General features: G+C 39.0%; 1 protein-coding gene across 1 annotated transcript; it reads right to left on the reverse strand.

The window, feature by feature from the left end:
• Positions 1-7974: 7974 nt before the first annotated feature.
• uhrf1 (ubiquitin-like with PHD and ring finger domains 1) lies at positions 7975-19774 on the reverse strand. Its single transcript, XM_034147482.1, has 17 exons — positions 19535-19774; positions 17055-17217; positions 16555-16812; positions 14722-14876; positions 13986-14201; positions 13487-13602; positions 13199-13385; positions 12765-12888; positions 12289-12396; positions 12086-12190; positions 11855-11961; positions 11602-11764; positions 11209-11346; positions 10881-10992; positions 10472-10620; positions 10112-10210; positions 7975-9800 (listed from the first exon to the last, which is right to left on the reverse strand). Exons 2-17 carry the CDS (start codon positions 17205-17207, stop codon positions 9654-9656), a joined length of 2337 nt encoding a protein of 778 aa, XP_034003373.1. The 5' UTR covers positions 17208-17217; positions 19535-19774; the 3' UTR covers positions 7975-9653.
• Between the last annotated feature and the right edge of the window lie 1107 nt (positions 19775-20881).

Here is a 20881-nt window from a genome sequence, read left to right on the forward strand (position 1 = left end):
ATGGAGCTAATTTCCTGCCATAACTCCACAAACAAACTAAACAGGTTTTACAAATGCCTTATGATTCACTAACAAACACAATGTGGTTTGCAAATACAAAACACCATCTACAAACTAATGAATTTAGTTTTGCAAAGAAAAAACGTATCTATCAAACAAACACATAACATTTTTCTAATAAATCATGTTTCAGAGACAAATTCAGTTTAGGTTTTACAAGTACACAACTTTTTTTTACAAGTGCACAAATTTGTTTTACAACTACAACACTTTGTTTTACAACTACAAAACTTTTTTTTACAACTACAAAACTTTTTTTTACAACTACAAAACTTTTTTTTACAAGTACAAAACTTTTTCTTCTCACGGCGGAATATTACTGCCAAAAGTCACGTGAGTGAGTCACGTGACTTTTGGCAGTAATATTCCGCCGTGGCTGGCTCATACACAGTCACACATGCTCACTCACACATGCTACACGGCAGCAGGGGGCGCTACTGAGTCCATTGGGAAGACGGGAGGTTGAGCAGAGCATGGAACAGCCCTTGCCAGTCTGATGACAGGTGTTATAGTGATAATATTATAAACAAGGTGAATTTAGCGATCACAACGAAAACAGCCAAGACACATATTGAGCCCAGAAAATAAATGTTATTAGGGGCTGTAAATATAATAAGCCTTTGTCTAAAATGGACAACATTGTAACTAAGGAGATTTAAACTATATATACAGCCAGGGGACGTTCGGGACGAATCCCGATGGGCCGGTACTGAAGTGGGCCGGTCGGATAAGTCACTGCTCACCCCCCCTTCCCCCCCGTCGACAATTTCCTCGCGGTATTTACTTGCGGCACCACCGAGGTGGGCCGCTTACTTGCGGTACCGAGGTGGGCCGGCGGTACCAAAGTGGGCCGGTCGAGAGTCCCGGGCTGATTTGTAGTCCCAGTCCGCCCCTGTATACAGCGATTCTGCACTCGGTCAATCAGCTGCTTTTCATTTTTATTCCTGCTATATTCAATGAGTGATACAAATATTTTTTACCACAAGTTCTTAATAAAACTGACACTGTTGGACTTGGTACTAGTTGACTGCAACCAGAAATAAAATGAAGTACTTTACTGTGTACTTTGTCAGAGTCCCCTCCATAGTACATAATGCATATTTTTTGCTATCTTTGATGAATGATAAAAAATAAAATGTTACCATTAGTTCTTAATGAAATTGATACGGTTTGACTTTGTATTAGTAAGCCTACTACTAACAATACATTGAAGTACTTTTACTGTGTATTTTTTGAGAAATACTCTGTCAAAGTCCCCTCCTGTGAACAAAATCAAGCCACTTCTGCTAAGTTTGATGAAGGAATTCTTTTTTGTTGCCATTAGTTCTTCGTGAGATTGATCCTGTTGGACTCAGTACTACTGAAACTACCCCCACAAGTACTATGAAGTACTTATTGTGTACTTTTCCAGTAATCCTCTGTCAATGTCCCCTCCTGAGTACAAGAATGCATGTTTTTCTTTTAATAAGCGTTAAAAAACATTTCTTCCTGAGACTGATATTGTTGGACAGAGTATTTTAAGAGGATGGTAGACATGATATCAGCAATACTTCCAGTCAGTACTCCGGCAGCAGCATTTTCACACCTTGGAAAGTCTTTAGAGTCTGGCCTGGAATGGATAGCTGGTCACAAATATCCTTCAGCAAAGTAACACACTCTGTCACATGGTTGCCCTCTTATGATGCTGCTGTCTTTTAATATATAATTATTCCTCTGCCGCTAGTTCGTTCCTCGCAGATTCTTCAGTCTCATCAGCCTCATCCTTCCATCAGTCCCAGTTAACGCCTCCAGCCCACTTCCAGTATCTGACTCCATATGATATTGTCCTGATGCTGTAAGGGTGATGCCCCATGATCACAAAATGACCCCTCTAGAGTGCCAAGGACCTCATATTATGTCTGTCATTAATGTTACATCACCCATTAAATCACCCAAAAAACTTAGAAGAAGTGGCTTGATTTTGTTCTCAGGAGGGGACTTTGACAGAGTATTTCTCAAAAAATACACAGTAAAAGTACTTCAATGTATTGTTAGTAGTAGGCTTACTAATACAAAGTGAAACCGTATCAATTTCATTAAGAACTAATGGTAACATTTTATTTTTGGGTCATTCCAGAATTGGAGGACATTTCATGTCCCCCATATAAAAAATCTAATAATCCATGCCCAAAAAGCTAAGACATGCACTTGTTGTGTTAAATATACTTGTCTTGAGACAAGATGCATATAAAGTTGTAGAAAAAGTGGTTTCAAAATATTATTTAAAATATCAAATAGCTCTCGAACACCCCCTAAAATTGCCCTTTTCTCTTGTCCCAGCTTCTTGGTGACCAACTTGCATGTCAACTATAACATTTAAAATAGGGTTTTTATTTACTTTTTTGGTATTATTCTATTGATATATGTGTCTTGTAATGGTAAAATCAATTTGTTAAATCATAAACACATTTTAAATAACAGTAATTTTGCACAGAAGGTGTGTCCCTCAACATGCGCGCAACCCTGTTACCGAAACCTTTTTAGCTTGGCAGAGGAAGTGAAAAAACTGTTTGTCGCATGACACAGTGGAAAGGACATCAGCAAGCCATGTGCTACTACCATGGGTAGACCAAAACTAAGTCCTCTCTTTTATTTGTAATATATTTCCAATCTTGTCACTCTTGAAGGAGTGTGGCACTCATACAAACGCAACCCTGTTACTCAAATTATGAGACAAAAACAAATTAATTTCAAATGTATCTTTCTTTTGTTAAATATATATAAATATAAATATAATATAAAGTGTGTCCATTCCTTGACAATAGCATTACATTGTGCAGCTAGCATTAATTCCTGAGGTAAAAGCTAAAATTAGCATTGATTTTCAACCCTGTTACTTGCAACCCTGTTACTATAATTAGAGTAACAGGGTTAATTCTTCATTGGAAAATATACATTTGATGCCTTAGCTGGGCAAATCACTTTTTTTTATGGTTTATTATCTGTTTTTCCTAAATACATAACAAAAAATAATCAAATGAAAGGTTCATTTTTCAAAAATGTTGGTGTCTAAATTGTCCTCCAATTCTGGAATGACCCTTTTATCATTCATCAAAGATAGCAAAAAACATGCATTATGTACTATGGAGGGGACTCTGACAGAGGATTACTCACAAAGTACACAGTAAAGTACTTCCTTTTATTTCTGGTAGCAGTCAACTAGTACCGAGTCCAACAGTATCAGTTTTATTCAGAATGTATGGTAAAAAATATTTGTATCACTCATTGAATATAGCAGGAAAGAAAATGAAGAGCAGCTGATTGACCGAGTGCAGAATCGCTGTAGTTTAAATCTCCTTAGTTACAATGTTGTCTATTTTAGACAAAGGCTTATTATATTTACAGCCCTAAGAACATTCATTTTCTGGGCTCAATATGTGTCTTGGCTGTTTTCGTTGTGATCGCTAAATTCAGATGCTGGATCGCTAGAAACACCGCTGTCATGATCAGGCTGGGAAGGGCTGTTCCATGCTCTGCTCAACCTCCCGCCTTCCCAATGGACTCAGTAGTGCCCCCTGCTGCCGTGGAGCATGTGTGAGTGAGCATGTGTGAGTGTGTATCATGGATGTATAATAAGAACTGGGTTGCATTCGAATAGTCCATTTAGCTTAGGAACCTTCCTAACGGAGTGAAATGACCCGGAAGTCCCTCAGTGGCAGCCATGATAAGTGCCGTTCGAATTCTCTAAATTAAAAGGAAAGGAGGTTTCAAACTTCCTTTATAACCTCCTTTAGCCTAGGAACAACTGGACCTCCCTAACCGAAAGGAGAGGAGAAAATGCTGCCCCACAATGCCTTGCGGCCGCAGCATTTGCCGTCACACAACAGTCGGCCGTTCACGGAAACAACCGATTATGAACGAGAAATTATATCATGAAAGTTACGGTACTTATTAAGCATTTTAAAACGTATGTGGTAAGTTGCCAAAGTGCTTTGTTTTGAACGTTCATCCGTATTATAATCAAAAAGAGAAATATGAACGTTAGTTTTTACTGAAATGATCAAATAAAGTCAACATTTCACAGTCTTTACTGAGCTGTGTGGGGTTTGTTCAACTTTTAAAAGATGTTTGAATGGTGATATACACAGTGATAGATGTTAAGGACTAACGTTTATAATAAATACATTTGTATTGATTTTAAGATCTTTTCATACAATCATATGTATTGGGATCATTTGTATTAATGTGGACCGGAGGGAGAGGGTGACGAGCATAAGTTTCACTTTCCTTTTTTATTTCAATTCCAACTTTGGTCATGAAGAATATGTTTCTCTGTTGTCCCCGTTCATAAAGCATAAAACAACAGCACCAGAGCACGGTGCAGAGTCTCTAGATGAGTTTACAGTAGTCCCTCGTTCTTATTAAACATCCATGTTGTAGTCCGCTGTATAGAAAACTGTAGTTTCCATAGTTTCCCCACAGCAGCAGGCGCACATTTATGACCTCTGCTGGCGCATCATAAACACGTCGGATAGTGAAAGTGCAGTCGGATTCTCTAAAGTGCCGCAGTCTCTTCTCCTAAATCCTTTTGAATTCTCCTATCCACTATCCCTTAACCCCATGACGTTTCACTCCGAGGTCAAGGAATAGACGATAGGGTTAGAATTTAGGAGCTGTTTTTTTGGAGTATTCGAACGCAACCCTGGATACAGCGTGGGAGGCGGGGCCTCATTCATTCCTATGAGAGTTGCTCATTCGCGCATGATGATAAAATGGCCCAACTTTTGAGAGAGCGAAACGTCACAGATTACCCGGCATGCCTGAGAAGTACCCGTATGTGCGCTCATAGCGCATGCGCAACTTTAACCATGCCCCCCAAAATGCTCGTTCACATCAAGCACGTCAATTTGCGTACACGTAACAGCACCGCACGTTCATGACAGCATGCCTGGTAATGTTTGTTATGATAGATTTGATATTAACGAGGCGGCAATTAGCAGCTAGCGGTTAGCTAGTAATTATGCTAATTTACACATCAATCGTTATGTACTTTTATATTACGCTGTAACAGGATCTAGTGATATCCAAGCAACAGAGCTTCATTTAGCATGAAAGAATTATTGCACTGTATATATATACACAGTGCAATAAGCTTCTTAGTGCAATAAGAAGCTACAGGGACGTTAATCTACGTCGGTAATATTAACTTTATTTAATACAACATTTACGGTACAAGATTTAATAATACAGCCCATGTAGTATAATATTTTACAAATGATGAATTACAGCAAACATGTGCAATATATCCATTATTACAGCTCCGTGGGCTGGCAGTAAGGCGATATAGGTCCGTTCTTATTGTGCATCCATGGGTAAAGATAAACGCATGTAGTGCTGAACACGTAACATGAACGTGCCGGGAGGCGCGGTCCCGTGGGTTAGATGCGCGTTCATAATGCAGAGGGAAATAACTCTCAGAATAACGTTATTAGCACATTTTACAACTTGAGGAACGAATGTTTTTAATAAGGGCTATACAAGTGTTCATACTGGGTAGTTTATTTAGTTTAAAAAAAATTATCCAACGATTTACAGACCACTCTTTCCCCATGTAAGTCAATGGGGAAAAAGTGTTTCCGGGCCTGGCAACCAAAAGGAAGTGTAGTACCGCCGTTTGGCCAGCACGAATATTTTCATCAGAGTCCGGCGCACTTCCTGGGGTCTTGGTATGAGCACAACCACGGCGGAATATTACTGCCAAAAGTCACGTGACTCACTCACGTGACTTTTGGCAGTAATATTCCGCCGTGAGAAGAAAAAGTTTTGTAGTTGTAAAAACAAGTTTTGTACTTGTAAAAAAAAGTGTTGTAGTTGTAAAAACAAGTTTTGTACTTGTAAAAATAAGTGTTGTAGTTGTAAAAAAAATGTGTGTACTTGTAAAACCTATGCTGAATTTGTCTATGAAACATGATTTATTAGAATAATGGTATGTGTTTATTTGATAGATACGTTTTTTCTTTGCAAAACTAAATGCATTAGTTTGTAGATGGTGTTTTGTATTTGCAAACCACATTGTGTTTGTTAGTGAATCATGAGGCATTTGTAAAACCTGTTTAGTTTGTTTGTGGAGTTATGGCAGGAAATTAGCTCCATAGAAATAAATGACGGGCCAAAAGTTTTATTTACAAGTATTACAAGTAAGCAGAGGACACCAAACCAACTGAGACCTGTCTGTCCGCTGCATCTACGCACACACTGTACCACACACACCTACACCACACACGTACCTACAGCTCCTAAAGCATATAATCAGGCTACAGCCGTTGTGTATTTTATTATGTGAAGCACTAAATGGTTTTAGAAAAATATCGACTTTGTTTGTAGATATCTACTAAACTAAAGCAAATAAAGAGAGTAGGCCTGTTATACTGAGTGATATATATTGTACACACTGCTCTGCTTTCTGCACGGACCTCACAGCTGTTCTCACTGTAAACATCGCGTCGCGATGAAAGCAGTTAATAAAATAATATCCAGGGGATGCATGCAGAGCTGTCATTGGCTGAGATAAGTCCGGCCGTGCGTCTCGACTCTTTGAAACATCACTGTTGCCGGAAATGCATCCACGAAGGAGCCGTGGAGGACTGTGGAGGACCCATCAGTGTATCCTCGGTTATAGCTCCTCCAGAGAGCCTCCTCGACGCTCGATGCTCGGTCCTCGATGTGCATTTCGAGAAATGAGATGTCCTTCAACATGGCGCGCTAAAATTCATTTCCGGGTCACTACCGGAGGACCGAGGAGTCGAGGATGGGACATTTGATGACATGAGAAAGGGCCCATGAGTAAAATAAATATACTTTCAGTGTTATTAAACACGTTTTACATTTATGTAAGAGTTACAGCTTGTTCCAAAACCCTGAACGTGCTCTTATGCTCAGTATCTTATCCATTTCCTTCCAAAGTAATTGTCCGAGCGACTATCTCAAACCCGATTAATCCAATGATCCAATGTAGCATTACAATTCATAACAGATCCTAAAAAATATATTATTATTTTTTAAACAATATATATAATTATTTGTAATTGTATAGGGAAACATTTGTAACGTTTATAGATTGTTTTCATGCTACCTCTTTTGGTTAGAATAAAACATTAAAAAAATATTCAGAAAAAAACCTACACTAATAAGAAATTAATAAATTACTTTGTTTATATATTCCCAATTTTTCTGTAGAAGGCATAAGCAATCTGATACACATTTTAGCTAAATATTAGACATTTTGGTAGCATTAAAATGCACCAAAGTTCCTAAAAAATATAACTCCAAAAAAAATCACTGTTTCTATTTAAGATCTTTTTTTTAAACCACAGATAATGTATTTGTACAGGGAAATCTGATACATATTTTATATATAAATAGGAATAAGTCAATCTTTTTTTATATTTCAAATACTTAACCAACCCTGAAGTCTTTATTTCATTTATTTCCTTTGAACTTAAGGCATACTTTATTTATTCCAGAAGAGGTAATGTAGTTTGCTGCAGAATGTATAATTAATATATTATATTTATACCATCATATTTCCTGCATTTTGTCCAATGAAATACTGGTATACTCTGAGAATTCACAGCATTGATTTCTTCAGTAAAAAAAAAAGGCGACACAATTGGAATTATAAAAACATACGTAGATTAAGATAAACTAAATAAATTGACTTGTTTTCTGAGTCTTGAGGGCCTTTAAACATTGAAATTGTGAACTTTGAAATCAGTTCCACACTTAAAATGTATTCCTGTAAAGTATTTATCTTTTAATTTTTCATCAAAACAAATTTAATTCCAGCCCACAGCTGAAACCTTCGAGATTACAATTTGAAATGGTTGTTTTGGTATATGTTCCTAAATACAGTCTCCTTAAAAAACACAAACAAAATTTCATTTTCACTTTTTTTATTGAATAACACTGAAAATGTATTGACAATTTTTGCACCAAACTTGTGCAAGCAATTCTAAAAACTACATATCAAAACTAAAATGGACTAAAAAAAATTATACAATTTCCGAAAATATACATTTCCCAGTCTATGCAAACCTTTGTCTCTCCATCAAAACTCAAAGTGCTGGCATGTGGAGGGACATAGTCTCACACTGCTGTTGAAATTCAACACCAAATATTGATAAATGACAAAGGCAACGGCAAAAGTAGTCATCAATAATAAATTCAGATAATCTAGTCGATTCAATATCAAATTTCAGGAGCAGTGTGGGGAATTTCCTTTAAGTTTATTAATGCAAGCATTTCCTGTTTTCTAAATGAGGTCAGGTAATACAAGTGACCACAGGAGGCACAACAATCTGACTGAAAAGCCCCCCTACAGATGGCAGTAATAGATTATAAAAAGATGAAAAGGTACAAATTAAATGTTTTAGAAAATACAAATAACGTTTCTAGACTTAATTAGGTTGTGTCGGGGACAATGTCTAAATATCTAGATAGATGTGTCCTACATAACACTCTTGGTTAAGCACTTTTTGTTTTTCTTTGGACTTCATCAAAGTGAACCTTTTGGAAACGGGAGAAAATTCAAATCTTCACCACATTATATAATGGCCTTAAGAATCCAACATGTTTAGCTGTCAAGGTTGAATCGAATTCATGGATACTTTTAAACCAAATCTCTCTAACAAATATAAAAGGATTATATGAAAATATTTTTAAAGAAACCAATATTCAAGGTAGAAAACCAAACCACATTGGATGACAACGTTCCCCGACAAGACACTTCCTCTCAGTCTGCTGAAGAGCAGAAAAACTCAACTTAGAACTGGTTTAGTTTGTGCATGAAAGTCCGACCTCATCTACATTTTCTGGAGCAGCTTTGTGCACATATCATGTTAGCGCAATCTCAATCATCTGATCATGTCAGGAAAGAAAGAAAGTGTCACATTTGGAAGTCTGTTAAGACCATATCATGTCTAAAGTGTGTTGATTTTTGCCTAGGTTGTCAATTGCAACCTTAGCTAGAGATCTAAGAAGTAACGCAGACAAGTACATGGCTCCAGGAGATGCACAACACTGTCAGGCCAGATTTCAAAGTTAGACAGTAAAAAAACTCTGACTAAAAGATCAGAATCTTTTCTTAAATTGCATTAACATGTTGACCAACAACAGCTAAATTAACAGCAGACCAGATAAGACGCATATTCTTATAATAGCAGTGTATAGAAAATGTCCAAATAAGCAAACGGCTCAACCCCTCTTTACTTAACGTCCTCATAAGCAGTGCTAAACATGGAGGGATTTAGTTAAAAAGGTAACAAACATTTTATAGAATGGTTAACATTAGTTAATGGAACAATATCAAACGCTGGGAGTAAAATCACGGTGTAAGGCGTTAACGGAGTAATGGCGCGATTACGAAAAGGAATTTTCATTTTTTCTTTAACTACATGGCAGATCCAAGGTAAAAAACGATAGCATTGAAGTCCACAAAACTTGCAGTTTTATAAATCATTAAAAATATATTAAGAGAGATTGATTCTTTATTGCCTTTGCTGAAAAATGCCCTTACAGTTTACATTCCTCCAGGGCAGAGTAGGCAGAACCAATGATCATCGCCCGCTGCTGTAGCCTGGGAAAAACTGAATAAGGATATCCTGCAGGGGTTTGTTGATGTTCATGGAGTAGTTCTTGCCCAGGTCGTACCTGCAGGCCGGGCAGGTGTGCACGTCTGCTTTGAAGGATCGCTGAAGGCATTCCTGAGGCGGAAAGAATCAGACATTTATTTTAATTTCAAGCACTCAAACTTTGACATTTCATTTCTAAAAATGGTTTCTGCATTGTAGTCAGGTGGGTGTAAGGTTGGTTAGGATGTCACGTGAAGATCAAAAGCTGTTTAGGAAAATGTTTATAACTCAACCACTACAGCAATAAAATAAAGACATATTTTAGGTTGTATATCAACCAAAAAAAACAAAACAACAAACAGTGTTAGAGCTATGATTCTGTTGCTGCATACAATTAAGTGATAGTCAAAAACTCTTGTTAATCATCAATGATCGTTCCTCACCCTGCAGACATTGTGTTGGCACTCTGTGGTGATTGGCTGAAAGACAACCTCTTGGCAGCAAATGCAGAGGAAAACTTCTTCGACTTTGTTCAGGAATTTCTGTGGGAACGACAATAAACATTTGAAAGCGTATTACAAACTACCCATTTCTCTTCCCCAAAAAAACGCCATTGCAAGATATTCTATCGAGTATTGTATGCAAGAGCACTGTTGTGGTTTTACCAATTAAAGTCATCCTTAGGACATCTCTTTCTTGTCCAATGTCTAACGTATTGGACATACTTGTCCTTTAAAATTGAAATGTCACATTCAAATTCCTCCAAAACATAAGCTGGTAACCAAATACACAGTAATGCTCACCGGTCCGAGTGACAGTGACTCCATGGCTTCATCCCACAGTTTCTTGTTTTGCTTGTCATTCTTGATGAAGGTTTTCTGTTCCCTAGTAAGCTTGTACATTTCTAGCTTTATTTTCTTAGGAGTTTTGGTTGGTGAAGACTTGGGGGATTCTGTAAGAAAGAAACACATTTTAAATTGACTAGAGTAAAAGGGTGGACGGTTATACTTTATAGATTTTACACAGAAATCAAAACCAATCAAATGCCTCACCTGATCAATGATGATAACATTGGCAATACTACAATTTATATTGTACACCAAAGCAAACCAATGCATAGCTTTTGGGGTGATCTGCAACAGTTTCATTTGAACTAGTGTTGAATATTAGGTAAGAGCAAAAACAAAAAACATCCCCACAAACAGAACATACCGCTGCTCTGGGATTTCCTCTTCCTCTTTGACTTGCTGGGTGTTTCCGAAGCATCATCCGCAACATTTTTGTTCTCTTTCTCCTTCTCTTTCTCTTGATAGCCAGCAGGATACTGAAAAAAAAAGTCCATTTAATTGAAGTTATGCTACTGTTAACCATCAGCTCAAAGAACAGCTAACATCCATACTGACATGTTCAAGATATGCTTTTCAAAGAAGGCCATTCTTTAATCAATTGAAAAGAGTTGCATTCTACACAGAGGACACTGTTCATTTCCACAAAACATAAAACCCTCTTGCTCTAATGTAGCTTGAAGGATCATCTCTACCTGTATGGTGAGCCCGAGCTTCTTGACGCGGTCCTTGCCATCTCTCGTCCACGGTGCCGGCTCCTCATCGTCACGCTTCAGCAGATATCGCCACACCAAGAAGCCAGACTTCCCTTTGGCTGGCCAGTACTTTGCAATCTGAAGGAATTCAATGACAGAGTAAGACTACCAATAGGTGCCTAAAGTCACGAGATTATTTATCGAACTTCAAATAATCAAAGTAGAGGTAGTTGTTGGGCTACGAGTAATTCAATTGTTCGGAAACCAATGCATGCTCCTTATTTATTTCATCAGATCCATGCAGTTGAATAGTTGCAGTTTTAAAATTAATTACATTTCTATAGATTCTAAAACTAAAAACACATGCAGATTCCGTCCAGTGTATCCTCATACCTTATATATCCCATCATATCGGTTTCCTTCCTCAGGGGAGTATTTACTGTGTTTGCGACCCTTGCAGCTGCGCACGACTCTAACTGGTTTTCCCGCCTTCCAGTTCTTTGCATCGGCTCCATTTTTGTCGTTGACAGGGACGTTGCAGTTGAGAGCCAGCGCCCTGTTGAGAACCAGAGTGAACAATTTAGATATAAGAAATGAACTCTATGCAATAACTGAAAATGCAGAAATCCTGTTAACTATGTCATACCGGTTCATGTGGGTAAGTGTCTGATCACATGATTGCTCAGCGGTCCTCTTGTTTCCGGAAAGATCTCGCCCACCAGAGCCAGTGTATGTGAACTCGTTACCATCATCCTTTAAGAAACATAAATATTACATGCATTAAAACATCTAAAAAGTCTGGCATCAACTTTAAGATGAATAGAAACACATTTGATATCATAACAAAATTACATTTGAGGAAATAAACAAAACATACCACGTCATCCTCATATCCTCCTGCCAGGACCAGAGAGAAGGCCCCGTCGTTGCTCCTGCCGTGGATCCCAGCTACATGAGGCCTGTGGACGCCAGATTCACTGACCTAGAAAAGAGTTTAAACATTATTGGGGGCCACTAAACATATGAGCACTCAAACCGTGGTATTGGTAATCCTCTAGGATTCCCGCTGCGTGGACTGACCTGCACTCTGAACTTCCACAGGGAGCCGACAGGAACGCCGGGGATTGGGCCGTAGTGGTTTGATGGGACGATGGTGCACTGAGTGGTTCGACCAACACAGGCCATTCCCTGGAGGGGGGAGGAGTAAATTGTTGCCATTAAAGTATTTGTGTATTTAACACCAATGCAGTAAACTAAACTATACATTTTAGGAGATGCACCAATACTGATATTGTTGACCGTAGATCAATGGTATAGCATACAATGACTTTAATAAAAAACAATTGCTTCTGCAACCTGATGTTGCCATACACACAATAATGAGCAGTCTCCTCCACACATCAGCGCATCCAGGGTTTTAAAATGTGCTCTTCTTCCATTCTTTATTCTTAAACTATTACATCATTAAACCGGGTTCCCCTGGGCCCCACAACTATAAGTGACTTATTCAAAATCATAATTTTAAAAAGGAAAGGAAAACAAAAAAATAACCTCACCTTGCCCCAGTCCCTCTGGCTGGTGGAACTGGCAGAAGCCATCTTAGACTTCTTTTTGCTCTCCTTCAGCTTCTCTCCAGCCAACACAACCTCACTGGCGTCATTATGGCATCCTGGGCAATACCTGAGATAGTATACAGAGTACAGGTGTGACAATAACAATTAATGGCCAGAAGCATGAATCGATGCCACAAAACAGCTACAAACTGTGTGTTCGAGCACTTCGAGATCCTAAAAGTTCAATACATGAAGGAGCAGTATAGGTTAATGACATGTATTTGAAAACTCCCTTCACAATGACAGGTGGCCATTGCCACAAGACAACATTGTACTTATATCTTCACTCATCAAGAAATGACTGCTAATTTCCCCAACTTTAAATGTCAGGATATTTGATATACATCAGAATTTGAGTTTAGCCTGATGCCACTGACCAGTCCTCGTCGTCAGGGATGGAGGTGAGCGGGGGGCTCAGGCAGTAGATGTGATAGGCCATGTCGCACTCATCACACAGCAGCTGTTTGTCGGGATCCTGCTTGATGCCGCAGACGTGGCAGTTACACCACTGGCAGTTTTTCTTGGGATTATCTTTGCAGTGCTTGCACTCGGGTCCATTTGATCCTGGAGAATAAACGCATTTCATTATATCATCTAATCCGTTTCTTTCTACAGCATTTTCATTAGGGGGTGTAATAGATACCAGTTAACACAATTAAACCTACTTTTCAGCGGACTCTCGGATCCAGCGGGTGTTTCATCCAGAGAACCAACCTCCTCGATTTTGTAGATTTCAGTAAGGAACATGATCCGACAATCATTAAGAGAGTCACCAGCATCACTGCAAACAGAGAAATAGAGGTCAAGATGGCCTTCGTGGTATTGGTACTTTTTCATGCTTATAATGTTATATATGATCACTTGAAAAGCTAAAACACCAAATGCATGAAAGTTAACAGGCATTTTTGAAAAATACAGACAGAATCGCAGCAGTATAGCAATATATTATGCAGGCTACTTTCATACCACGGCAGGAAATTAACCTGTTACCACGGGCTACAGCGCAAAAAACCAACAAACTTTGATATACAGATCAAACGTGAACACAAGATGTCGCTGCAGCAGGTTGAACAGATATTTACTCTGATATTTGACTTGTTGCAGTTCCCCCTAATCTGAGGGCCAATATAAAATGCAGACCTTTAAATGCAACACAGCTCTTACCCAAGGAGAATCTTGGCGTAGATTTCCTTCACTGTGCGCGTCTCTTTCTTCTTCTGGATCTCAGCGTCGTACCAATAGCCACGCTCCTTGGGGTCGTCTGGGTTGAAGTTGACCATAACAACCATCTTTGGCTCCAGCTGGTGCCACTGGTACACCGTGCGGGCCCGAGGGCGAACATCCTTGGCCAGCAACTGAACCAGCCCGTTCTCTGGGTAGCTGTGATGGTAAAGGTGATACCAGATCAGTTGGCAGTTCGGTGGCAAGCCACACACCACTGCAGGTGCTTCCTACACACTGCTGCATGGGAGTGTAACCGCATGTGTAAAAGTATATTTCGCTAAACTGCAGGTACACTTAAGAAGAATGTTCCTCAAACACCAACATACTTCCAAACTCACCAACCGACACAATTGTGTGTTTAAGTGACGTCCAGAGTTCATTCCCATAAATAAAGATTTAACATGACCATTTGTTTCATTAAATAACCTCTAATGACAAGGTACACATGTACAAGTAAAGTTACAAATAAAAACCACTCGATTGGCTTGATCATGGATTTTGGGGCAACCAGTTTACTTGATTCTGGCCATCACATCATAGTGGAGTAAATACAAAATATACTCAGTGTTTGGAAGATAAAAAACATTGCAGGTGATTGGCTGATATTTTCAAACATAGATTCACAACATAGCTTTACATGTTGATTGATGGACAAAAATAGAAAAGGGATTCTTACTCTTCGTATTTCACTTGGTACAATATCTCCTCCTCTGCTGGCTGTGCATCAGCAGCTTCTGCTTTAGGCGTCTTTGTTGACTTGGTAACATTCAAGATCTGCGCTTCAAACCACGCCCCCATGTTTAAGTCCCTTGCATCCACTAGCTCATTGATCTGAATGACGTAAAGAAAAGAAAGTTAGAACAATCCTGAAATGCATTTTAAAGGCTGTAGCATTTGTCCTCAACACATTATTAAAGGTGGGGTAGGTACATTTGAGAAACCGGCTCGAGATGCACTTTTTGTTATATTCCATGGAATGCTCTTAACATCCCGATAGCAATGAATATCTTAAGTGCTTTGACAAAAAATCCATTGAAAAAATGTCATCTGTGGAAGCCGTAGTACTGTAAAAAGCACGACCAATCATTTTAGCCGGCCCGGCTAAAATAACTGGATGGCCTACCTGCCTGTCAGCCTTCCATCTGTGCACAAACTTATCTCGTACCCTCATTGGTCATGTGCGCGTTCGTGTGTGTTGGAGGAGGGGCTCTGTAAGGAAGTGGCAGATTTTTTCCGGCTGTGTATTTTCAAATTCTAGCGCACTCGAGCTGGTTTCTCCAAAATTACCTACCCCACCTTTAAGTGTTCTGTAAATGTTTTAAAAAATGTGATTAGTCCGTTTGTTTTCAAAAGGGGTCATGTGAACTTATGTTTCCTTACATACACAGAATTTCTAAACATGAAACATTTTCACAATGTCTATAAGAATCCTTTGGAAGAAATGTAGACAGGCTCAATTACAGCCCAGCTTCTCCATTCACTTTATTCAAATCACCTACATTTGTATATTCATGTCAAGTGTTCACCAACAGCAACTGTATTCACACAGAGTGTTATGCTAGAAAACATGCACTTTTATTCCTACATTTAGAAAGTGTCTTCTGGAAGGCACTCGGTGTGCCATGTGAAAACTGTCTGAAACATTTGTGTAACAATTATGAAGAAGAAGTATGATAAAAAGAGCTAGAAAGAAGTTAAACCCCTGTGTTATCTCAACTCCACACAGCTGGCCTCTAACTGTAAAAAGTGGGTGTGAACGTCGGGTCATCGTTTACAGAGTTACAGGAATTGCCACTCACAACAACCCCTTTCTTTTACCTGTTATTACTATTGATAGTTGTTTGTAGCAACAAGAAAATATATCAAATAAATGTTTGCATTAAAAGCTGCTTCGAGTATTGTTAGGAAGATGAAGGGGTCATGACTCCCTCTGATATCCATTTTATAATTCTGTTCAAACATATACTGCATAATAAGTGAATTTATTCGGGTTCTACACTGCATTTTACAAGATACCATGTAGAACATTAAATAATGTTATAATTTACCTTTGCCTAATACTCATCTGTACTGAAAGGAGCTTAAAGGCATCATTATTATGGTCAATGCAATCTTGCTATCTGTTAGCTTCATCATTTATCCAAGAAGAACTGTGCTGTCCACGAGCTGCTAACTTTAACTTTGTTGTTCAGACTGTAGCAACAACATGGATCTCCAAGTATAGAGCATTAATGTCAATTTCCCAATCACATATTCTTTTTATTAAAATAATTCAGGCATCTTAGCTTGAATCTTTTATTCTCCCCACGCTGAAAGCTGATCTAATTGTTCAACAAACGACTTGAATGGGTGATGAGCGTGCTCCCAACATTACTGTAGCTAAATGCAGGTCTTACGCCACAGCTGTTCACTACCTATCCCTAAAAGATCAATTCGATGTTCCCCTTTCCTGAAAGTACAGATAACATGCAAACACTTTCTAATCCAAGCAAACTGCTTTAAAACATACCTTGTAAGATCCGAACCCTGGATCAACGAGCTCTGTGGTGTTTGTTGTGGCGGAGGTGCCGGCGGTCTGAGCCTCGGCCTCCCCGTGAGTTGAGTTCTTGTCGGATTCACTCCGGGTTGATCCACAACCAGAGTCAGAGTCTGAGAGCTCTGCTTCTTTGTCTTTGCCTTTCACCACATCAACCTTCTGCCTCACAAGCAGCTGCACTATATCGTTTAGGCCCACATTGTAGTCGAATATGGTATGGCCGTCCTCCATCTGATGTTAAAAAACAACAAGGTTAAAGTTTGTATATCCAAAAAACAAACTTTAGATCTGCATTTATCACGTTCACATTAATGCATATTTTGTATTACACGTTTTACATTTACCACTATGTTTAAAGGACAGTCTTCTTTAAACACCAATACGTTTAAGAAGCTTCAGACTTTAAATTACTGGGACACAATCCAACAAAACCAGAGACTTGTCTGAGCAAAATGTTTACTAAGCTGCGTCACCTGCTTGCCGCGGTAGAAAAGTCTCTGCACGTCTGGCTCCACCTTGAAGAGCTCAGAGATTTTGAGACGTAGCTCATCCACCTTGGTGAGTTTGGACAGGGAATCCACCCGGTGGGTTTCACTCCCATCCATTGTGCGCACTTGAATCCACATTGCAGCTGCCCTGTGTTAACAATCAAAACATGTACCATTATAGTGAAAATAATAATTGTTGTAGTAGATTCTGTGAGTATTCACTCTTGTTAAATGGATGATTTCATCAACAACAGCAGATGTCAGTGATCTGATAGAAGCCAGTTTTGTCAAACACATCATCAACAGCATGAGCAACACGATTTGTATGCTATTAATTGGTTGGTATTTGCATTTAAATCCAACTGCAGCCACCTTAAAAAAAACATTTTAGTAAGTAATACATGATTTAAAAAGTAATAGAGTAAGACTGATAAAAAGCATTGAATGGCACATCACTATGACCTTGCCCCCATCCTAATATTTGGTTTGTCCACTTTTTTAATAGAAGCAACACAGCAGTTTAAATAGTTTGAGAATTAATAACTTTCTCTTTCAATTGCATGTCCAAATCGTAGTAGTACCCACAATGACCATTCTTAGGCTTCCTTATGATTTTAAACTAATTCAAGTCATTTCGGAATGCAGATATCACCATCTTGAGCCAGGTGTTTCTGATATCTTGTGCGCCATATCAAAGACACTTCCTTACAGAGAACAATACAGATCCACTGATTGTGACTCTTCAAACTACAAAGGCATTACACATTACTTGTTAGACGCTTTTATCCAAAGCGACTTACATACTCAATACTGTGGGCAATCCCCACAGGAGCAATTTGGGGTGAAGTGTCTTGCCCAGGGACACAACGACATGCTGACTGCAGTGGGGTTTGAACCTGTGCTCCCTTGATCCGAACACCATCGCTCTATCCACTGCACCACACGCCTCCCAAAGGCAATGTTAATACTGAGGTGGCCACATATCAGCTTGTAAGTTTTCAATACACAAAAAAAAAGCATTTAAATCGTGGATTGTTGCTTTTCATAATCATTGCATGGACATTATTCTCTATAACAAATCACCTCTGGCCGGAAGAGAACTGTCTGCTCCATAGCTTCTTAATAACTGGACTTAAATCACACTGGACATTTTACATTATTATTCTATTTAATATTGGATAATCCATTCTTGCACAATAATATCCTGCATTATATTTGTTTTATCTTTTAACGCTATTTTATTCATATTTATATTTCTCAAATATATTGGACTGTTTATTTCTGTGTCTTCGTTTCTCTTATGTACATTGCCTTGTGTTTTTTATCCTGCTGCAACGCAAAAACTTCCCAAATTGTGATCAATAAAGTACCTACCTACCTATCTATCCATCATAGAGTTCCTGCCAATTAAATCATTAAAAGGATGTAAATGAAATGAATTCAGTTAAAAAGGACAATTAAATGGTGATCAGCAGAGGGAATATGATCATATCAGTGTTGGTCCGTGTATTGTGTTTCTGTCAGCACTGGGCTGTCACTTGAACAGAGAATCAGAAAGGGAGGGAACAGGCTGATTTAAATACAGTGCGGGAAACTGAGCTGAGGCCACTCCCAGTTCTTTTAAAACTGAGCAGCACATCCGGACGGGAGGGAGCGCTAGCAAACAATGTGCCTTCAGTCTCTCACAATAAAACACACCGAAATACTACCTTATGTGCACCATGGAATCGATTATAACTGTACTTAAACGCTCCTCTACTTGCATACGCCGTGTGTTGTTCTTTCTCGGTGGTAAACACTGAGCTCGATGGCTGCTTGGTTTTTACTTTGAGTTCTCAGCTGAGATGTTGGTCGCTCTGCTGGCTCGAATAAACCCGTGAACAAAACATCACCAACAACATTGATTAAAAAAAACGACTTCCTCTCTCCTGATATGCGTTCATTTACCGAGATCATTCCATTTAAACAAAATGTAGACAAAATATGAGTCGTTTTTTCAACACGGAAAAACTGAAAAATAAATACAGAGTTTGGAGGTTGGCGTGGTGTGTTTTGCTTCTAAAGAAGCGGTGAATTGCCAAAGCTAGTTGTTATTTCACCATGTGTTAGGCATTATGTGGTAATACTACAGATAAACAACAGCTCAAGTCAAGTTCATCATGCACCTATCAATGCTTTATGTTTTAGCAAACCACGTTACAACTTATTGTTCGAACCCTTTCAACAACGTTAGGTTAGCACAGATAATTGAGAGTACATTCAACAGCAAACAATTTTGTCACCCCAGTGACAAAATATTTAATTTACCATTTTACATTTTGCTTGCTCGGTAGGTAAGCCAAACAGAAACGAGGTAAGACTTTGTGAAGTTAGCTAACCATAGTGAGCTAGCCAAGTTACTGTGAGAAGATTTCAATGAGTACCATTTTAAAAGTTGTTTTAACACGAGAAGAAATCTGCTTTACCTGATGGTTCGTCCAAGTGAAAACAAGAAATTGAGGTTTACGGAGTAACGCGCACGTTTTCCGTAACTAATTTGTGTATGAGGTTTGCACAAGCAACTCTGCCTTGTTGGAGGTTGATCAATGAGTTATTCTTCAAGACTTTGATATCCCGCCTGCTCTAATAATATAGCTTCCCCATTGGCTAATTTGCTCTAAACAAATCGAGTTCATTGGCTAGCAGACCTTTCAATCTGAAATGTGACTGGAGCTTAGCTTCAGCGCGCGAAACGACATTCTCGTGGGTGCAGCTTGCCTCCTGAGATATATCGCGAGATTATGAAGGGCACCGTAAACGGGTAACCATGGGACAGACAGATGGTGTTCTGGTAAACAACCCCACTGAAAAGCTGTTTATCGTGTTTGTACATGTTACATGTCTTTGACCTTATCGTCTCAATATATTAAACGTTTATGTGGAGCCCCATATTGACCTAATAATCTTGTCTAAATAATGATGTGTAATTACCTTCCCTTCAGTTTGGCGGGAGCTGAATTGAATGAGGCCAACTCAATTCAAACTAGTGCACTGGAAATAAGAGGCAGGTGTTTGTTTGAGAGAATCTGTGTGTGTGTGTGTGTGTGTGTGTGTGTGTGTGTGTGTGTGTGTGTGTGTGTGTGTGTGTGTGTGTGTGTGTGTGTGTGTGTGTGTGTGCCATATCTGATTATCTTTATTTAGTGGCTTTATACTGAACTTGATCCACAGCATTCCTAGCTTAAGGGTAGGGTAGATAAGAATGGAGAAACCAGCTCGAGTGCGCTAGAATTTGAAACGACGCAGCCGAAAAAATCTGCCTCTTCCTTCAGACTTCCTTACAGAGCCCCTCCTCCAACACACACGAACGCGCACATGACCAATGAGGGCACGAGATAAGTTTGTGCACGAGATGGAAGGCTGACGGGCAGGTAGGCCATCCAGTTATTTTAGCCGGGCCGGCTAAAATGATTGTCGTACTTTTTACAGCACCACAGATTCCACAGATGAAATGTTTTTATGTATTTATTGTCAAAGCATTTAATATATTCATTGCTATCGGCATGTTAAGAGCATTCCATGGAATATAACAAAAAGTGTTTCTGAAATAAAGTACATACCCTACCTGGTCCTCTAAAGTCACTTTCTAAAGACAGCTTGTTTGTCTGACAAACTAATGGACTTCCTTAAACTTTAATCTCTGTGTTATACAATTTGCAATAGTTTGTGTGATGCCATTCAATTCAGAGTCCTGCAATTAGGTCCTGGCCATCCTGCAAATGCAAACATGAAAAATCCTACAACAGAGATCTTGGGAAAAAGTCTTTATTGCTTTT

This window comes from Trematomus bernacchii, unplaced genomic scaffold (genome assembly GCF_902827165.1).
Source record: "Trematomus bernacchii unplaced genomic scaffold, fTreBer1.1, whole genome shotgun sequence".
Lineage (NCBI taxonomy): Eukaryota > Metazoa > Chordata > Actinopteri > Perciformes > Nototheniidae > Trematomus > Trematomus bernacchii.